Here is a 6,503-nt window from a genome sequence, read left to right on the forward strand (position 1 = left end):
TGCAAGATCTCAGGAAGGTAGGGCCCACCAACTTAACCACAGAGAGCATGGCGGGGGGGGGGGGGAATGGTAGTGAAGGACAAGTCAGTTAACGGAGAAAGTGGTCCTCCCAGGGGCCTGACAGATCACCACCAACACCCTCGGGCTGACTGATCTCCTCCCCTGCCCAACGGGGCCACATGGGCTTGATGCAGGGGGTCAAAACCCAAGCAGTGGGTTTGCCTGCCCGGCAGGGCAGATGCAGTAGGGGGCAGGGGTGGTGGCGATGGCGTGCCTCCCCTGTGAGACACCTACCCTGGATGACACCCCTCCTTGTCTGGGCCCGTGCCAGACACGTCCCCATGACAGGGGTCTCATTCCCATCCCGCCGCCCTGCTGGATCCCAGCTTCCCCCACCACCCACGGTGGCACAGCTGTGCCCAAGCAGGGCAGACTGCCTGGGGTCAGTGGGGATTAAGAGTGGAACAGGCCGGCCTCCAATCTTTGTCTCTTCCCCCTTTCCTGCAGTGAACGTTCTTGGAGACCTGAAGGCCCAGCTTTGCCTTCCTCATCCTGGCTTTGTCGTCGGGGGAAGGAGAAAGTCCGGCCCTGGACAGCAGTGGGAAGCAGGGCCAGAGGGGACTTTTTCTTGCCTTTGGCCCCACCCTGGGCAACCAATAGTATTTGAACCTGAAAAGATTTGACCACTCAGAAATGGGGAGGGGCTGGCACCCCAGTTCTAGCAGCCAATCAGCAACCTTCAAGGCCCCCTCATCGGTTGCAACTGCCAGCCAATCGGCAGCCAGAGACCAGGGATTTAAAAGCACGATTGGAGCCGGTCTTGGCCATCAGGCCGGGGAGAAGGGCACCTTGGGCAATGGAGGGTCCTTGGGTCTGAGACTCAGTAAGTCCCAGTCGTTAACTTAGGAGGTGCCTTTGGGGAAGGCCCTGCCCTTCCAGGCCTCAGTCTCCCTTATGTAGAGTGCTTCTGTGTGACTGTTGATTGCCCCGTGGTCGCTTGCAGTGACCAGTGAGAGGGAAGGGACAGACAGACGGCTGGACTTCGAAAGCTTTATTTACATGGCTAAAGTTTCTGGAGAGGGTGGGGCCCATACTGCGGCACACCTGGGGGGCCGGGGCCTAGTGTTAGGCAGGGCTGACTTTGGCATCTCTCTCCATCTGCTCTCACTGTCTTGGGCCCTTCGGAAAAGTGCGGCCAAGCAGGGTTGAGCCTGTGCAGGGGTCCTTGGGGCCACAGGGCGGGGCGAGAAGCTGGGTTCTGTGGGGCTGGCCTCGGCACAGAAGCAGGAGAGATGGGCCTGGAATAAATAGGGCTGGGGTGGGAGTGGGGAGGCCCAGGAGGTGGGCAGGTCAGCAGGTGGGCAGGCCAGTGGGCAGGTGGGTGGACAAGTGGGCGGCGGGCAGGTGGGCAGCTGCACGCGGGCGGCGAGCAGGCCTAGGACTCAGTCTCAAACATCTTCTTTCTGCCCTCCATTCCAGACTTTTCTTCAATATTCTTCCTCCAGTCACCCACATCACGAAGGTCCCTTTCCTGGAGGTGACAGCAGACACAGCTCAGTTGTACCCTTCCTCATGTCCCTAGCCCAGCCCACCCAAGCAGGGCCTTTGACCTTAATGATGTCCTTTGGGGCATCATGGGAAAGCAGGCCTGTCCTGCAGGGACAGCAGTCAGATAGACCTGGCTCCACTAGTGCCTAGGGTCTCCCTGGGCCTCAGTTTCCCCTCTTGGAAGGGAGGGGAGAATCACCACCTTCTCCCCACCTCCTCAGAACCCTTTACAAAGTTAGGGAGGTGGGGGACGCAAGAGGTCAGACCTTGCAGGGAGTGAGACACCACCCTAGCATTCAGGGCCTAAAAGTAAAAGATTCCAAAGGGATCGTCTGCAAGGTCAGCAGGGAGTCTACATCTTCGCCTTTCTCTTGCGGGGGGGGGGGAGCTTCCTGAAGCTGGGGGTGTCAGGCACTGCTGGTGCCCGAAACTGGGATGACCTGGAGGCTCAACTTCTTTCTCAGAGTTGTGAATGTTTATTCCCGGACAGCGAAGCCGTCTGGGCCCCAGAACACCCGGCACCCACGTGGCCCATGGCTCCAAGTCGCAGATCCACCACTTATGGCGTCGGCGGCTGTGGACGACTCCCTCAACCTCTCTGTCCCCATTTCCTTGGATGTGAAACAAGCCCAATTCCACCTACTGCAGGGAAAGCTGTGTCTGGCTGACACCAGGGCCGTAGAGGGGGGTGTGAGCAGCTCAAGGGAAGGAAGAGTGGGCAGTGAGCCATGAGGGCCAGGGGTGGAGGGTGGAGGGTGGAGGGAGGAGTTTGGAGGGGGAGAGGACTGAAGGAGTAGGGAGGGGGGAAGAGAGGGAAAGCTGAGTGCTGGGGGGAGGAGGGACACTTCCCTCCCCCTCTTACCTTCTCGGTGTCTTCCTTCTTCACTTGCTTCAAGTTGGCTCTCAGGTCCATACACACCTTGTGCTTGGAGCCCAGCAGCGCCTTCAGCATGGCATCAGCGGACATCCGCACCCTCCTCAGAGGAGGCCTCTTGAACTTGCCCCGAAGGTCAAAGAGTTTCTGGTTCATGTCTTCTAGCTGCAGGGAGGCAGGGGAATGCCCGGGATGAGAAGGGGTATGTCCTTCCCAGTGACCAGGGGTTCCTGCACCCCCAGACAGGTCGAGGCCTTTCTCTGGTTCCCTGGAGGCTCCATCAACCCCTCCTCCCCCACCTTCACCCCCCCAGGACAGAGCAGGGAAGGAGAAGGGGCAGATCCAGGTGCCCACTGGAGCTGAGGAAAACAGAGCCACAGCAGGAGCTAGCCTGACAAAGTGGGCCCAGGGCCTGCAGCAGGGGCTGGGCCAGGGACCCTGGGCCTTCCACTCACCTCCTTTGTGCTTTTCTGAACCTTCATTTCCATGTCATATTTCTCCTCTTCAGCTGCATCAACCTTGGCGTGGAGCTGCCTGCAAAGGTCCTGGAGGGGAGAGGGTCCAGGTTAATGGCCAGGCAGACACTAAGACTCCCTGTCTTGAGCCCAGACCTGCTCTTGGTGTAGAACTGCCTGCCACCTGAGGCCAGGATGGAGCTGTCCAGCATGGGCAGGAGCTACCTCAGAAGGGCTTTAGGCAGAGCAGCTGGATGCTTCAAGTTGCTGGGGATGGTGTGGAAGAGACGCCACTAGGGAGGGCTGGACTGGATGTATACCTGCCACTGGGATTCTGGATACATCTCATCCCTGTGAAGGTGACCCAGGCTGGGCACCTGGATTCTGAAGCAAGGGTTTGGACAATATCCTGGAAGGCAGACCCACACAGGCTGGGAGAGGGGACTCACTGTAGAGTTCTGGGGCCCAGAGCCAGGAAAGAACTCCCCTGGGGTGCACTGAGTCGGGGGGACTCGTGTGTCCTGGTCCCCAGCCCCATATCCTGCCAGTAGGCAAGCCATGCCACGAAGAGCCAGAGGGTATAGGGCTGGGGACAGGGGGCAGGGGGAAAGGGACTGGCCCCTCTTACCTGCACTTCAGACATAGACCCTGGCAGGTGCAAGGGAGGGCAGTGCTCAGATAGGTAGTTGGCTTTCTCTGATTCCCGGCGACTTTCTTCTTTCTCTAGCTCAGTGGCAGCTATCTGGAGCATGACACTCTGGGAGGAGCAGGCCCGGAAAAAGATGGGGACATGTGTGAGTGGTGCAGGGACATCTGGAGGGAATCCCATGGGGAGGCAGAGCCCCTTACCCCCTGAAATAGCCCCTTCAGGGAGCCTGCCAACCCCTGCAGCTGGTCAAGCTTCTACCTGTCCCAGGACCAAAGAAGTCCATTTTGAAACTCAGCCACAGTCTGCCCCTTCCATCATTACCCCCCATACATCCTTATTCTCTGATCCTTCTTTTGGGTCCCTTCTATCTCTCCCTACTTCTAGGCTTCAGATGCGCCCCCCCCCCAGAAGCTCTGTATCCTTTTCCTATCTGCCCCTTAGCCTAGGATGCAGCACATGGAGGCCCAGGAAAGACATTACATCGAACTGAATCGCTCCAGAGCAGGGAACCCAGTGGTTCTTCTACCCCCAGGGGCCTCCAATAAGAGGCCTTGCCTGCTGGGCAAGGAGGGCAGAGGGGCCAACCCTCGGGAGAGAGCACAGTCTAAGGCTTACTAGGAAGAGAGGAGAAGGGACAGAATGGAGAGAGAAGAGTGGAGGGCAGATGGGGAAGAAAGAGGAAAAGGCAGGGGAGAAAGGAGGGTAGAGAGGAAAAGGGGGGAGAGAAAAAGGAACAGAATTGAGAGAGAAGACAGGAGGGGAGGATAGAGAAGAGAGGAAAGGCAGGGGAGAGAGGAAAGGGGGGGAGAGGAGAAGGGGGGAGAGGAAAAGGAACAGAATGGAGAGAGAAAAGAGGAGGGGAGATAGGGAAGAAGGAAGCAAAGGCAGGGGAGAGAGGAGAGGGGGGGAGAGAGGAGAAGGCAGGGGAGAAAGGGGGAGAGGAAAAGGCACAGAATGGAGAGAGAAGAGAGAAGAGCGGAGGGGAGATGGGGAAGAGAGAGGAAAAGGGGGGCAGAGGCAAAGGGGGGGAGGGAGAGGAGCCTCAGGACACATACCTTTAGGTGCTGCCTGCGGGCGGTAATGGCCCTGTTCCTTTTCTGCAGAAGGCAGAGGAAAACAGGTTAGGTTTGTGTCCAGCCCACCCCCCTTCCCCATTTCCCCAATCCAGCCTCTATCCGTCATTCCAGGTCCTTCTCTGACTTAAGAGACTCCAATCCCTGTCCAGGTAAGAGAGAAACTCAAGGTATGAGCAACACCCCCCTCCCCACCATCTCTAGTCTCTCAGTAGCCGGCCTCTGCCAGGACCTGCTTCTCTCCCACTTCGCAGAAAGGGAAAAGCAAGGTCCAGAGTCTTTTGCAGAATCATGATAATCACTGACGTTTCTGGAGGGGTTTTAGGTCTGTTACACCAGACACATCAAACACAGCTCAGGTCCCCACTGAGAACCAGGGTAAAGTGGAATTGGGAAATATTTAACAAAATTAGTAAAAATCCAAAAAGATAGGTAATATTACTACACGGTTTCCTATGTCAACGGGCAGCCTGTAGGTGTCCTGTACAGCTGTTACCTTTTCTGTCAGAGCTTGACACCATTTATCTCATTGGAAACTCAAAGGAACCTTAAGGTAGGCCCTAAAGGCATTATCCTCATTCTACAGATGAGGAAACTGAGGCTGACAGAGGTGAGGGGACTTGCCCAATCAGGGTCACACAGCAACTAGTGTCTAGAGCTGTCCTGGCTCCAGAGGCAGATTTCCCCCACCTGCTCATGGCCCCTCCGAAAATAGCCCTAGCTACAGCAGGCCCTTTTTGCCTTCCTCTTATATTCAGAGGCCAAGTGTCAGCTCTGCCCTGCTCCACCTAGCAGTGACCCCCAGCCTCAGTTTCCCCATCTGTAAATGAGGCATGCTGCTCCTGGCTCTGCCTTCCTCAGGTGGTTGAAGCACTTGGTAAGTCTTTTTGTTATAATTTGATATATTTTGTTATATGCTTTGTTATAATTTTATATCATTATGGAGGGGGCAGGGTTGTGGAGCCTAAACTGGCCTCCAGGCTCTGGCTCTTTCTCTGCCCCTCCCCTCCCCTCCCCTCCCCTCTCTCCTCTCCCTTGCTTCTCCCCTCTCCCTCCCTCCCCTTCCCTCTCTCTTCTTCCCCTCCCTCCCCTGTTTGGGGGGGGCAGATGATACATTGTATCTTTTCATGGTAGCCATTTTGTTCTACACCCTCATACATCCTGAGGATGGGGGAGGGGTTTGGAGGTACTGGAGCAGCTCCCTGGGAGAGGCTGGAGGTATGGCTGTGAACCCCTGGCTGGGTGCAGGAAGGCAGGTGGAAGGGAGACCTCTCTTTCCTCACTTCCCCTGCTCTTCTGTATAGCCTGACCACTTCCTCAGTTTCACCAGGCTAATGTGTGTGTATAGGGGGCAGGGAAATAGTATACAAGGAGGGTTGACCAGGAACCAGACCAGGCCCAGGGTGGGCCAGAGTGATAGGTCTGAGCCTGGGGGGCAATAGTCTGAGCAGCTGGGCTACAGGGATGGGAAGAGGGGTGGGACCTGGTCAGAACAGACTGGAATAGGGGAGGAAGGGAGCCAAAGATGATGAGGAGGTAAGGGTCAATCGGGAATGGGCTGGGGTGGCATTGCTGGGCTTTCAGGTATAGGTGCCAGGCAAGTGGGTACAGGGAGCATCTGAGCCTTCAGCCCAGACACTTTTATGGGGAGGAGGCCGAGGGGCAGACCAGCTTTTCCACCCCTGAGAGTGAGGCCCCCAAGAGTCACCCAGTGGGTGAGGAGGGGTCCCTCCATTTAAGTCACATCCCCAAATCCTGGACCTTGGGCCCTGGCAAGTCTGAGGCTCTTCCAGGGCGGCAGACACAGGTGCATAGGCATGGCTACACTCCAGATTCCCCCCCTCCAATATGGATCATCCTTCCCCTAGACTCACACTCACACCCATCTTCCCCTATTTGTCACG

General features: G+C 57.0%; 1 protein-coding gene and 1 long non-coding RNA gene across 2 annotated transcripts; one reads left to right on the forward strand and one right to left on the reverse strand.

Annotated features, from left to right (window-relative positions):
- Positions 1 to 1,036: 1,036 nt before the first annotated feature.
- On the reverse strand, positions 1,037 to 4,646 carry TNNI2 (troponin I2, fast skeletal type). Its single transcript, XM_020970803.2, has 5 exons — positions 4,582 to 4,646; positions 3,506 to 3,634; positions 2,878 to 2,967; positions 2,411 to 2,587; positions 1,037 to 1,531 (listed from the first exon to the last, which is right to left on the reverse strand). Exons 2-5 carry the CDS (start codon positions 3,626 to 3,628, stop codon positions 1,436 to 1,438), a joined length of 486 nt encoding a protein of 161 aa, XP_020826462.2. The 5' UTR covers positions 3,629 to 3,634; positions 4,582 to 4,646; the 3' UTR covers positions 1,037 to 1,435.
- Positions 2,964 to 5,467, forward strand: LOC110197141 (uncharacterized). Its single transcript, XR_002321410.2, has 4 exons — positions 2,964 to 3,236; positions 3,605 to 3,671; positions 4,714 to 4,751; positions 5,358 to 5,467. It is a non-coding gene; the product is annotated as an uncharacterized LOC110197141 (long non-coding RNA).
- The last annotated feature ends 1,036 nt before the right edge of the window (positions 5,468 to 6,503 follow it).

The sequence above is a fragment of the Phascolarctos cinereus genome, unplaced genomic scaffold, assembly GCF_003287225.1.
Source record: "Phascolarctos cinereus isolate Bilbo 61053 unplaced genomic scaffold, phaCin_HiC Scaffold_9;HRSCAF=440, whole genome shotgun sequence".
Taxonomy (NCBI): domain Eukaryota; kingdom Metazoa; phylum Chordata; class Mammalia; order Diprotodontia; family Phascolarctidae; genus Phascolarctos; species Phascolarctos cinereus.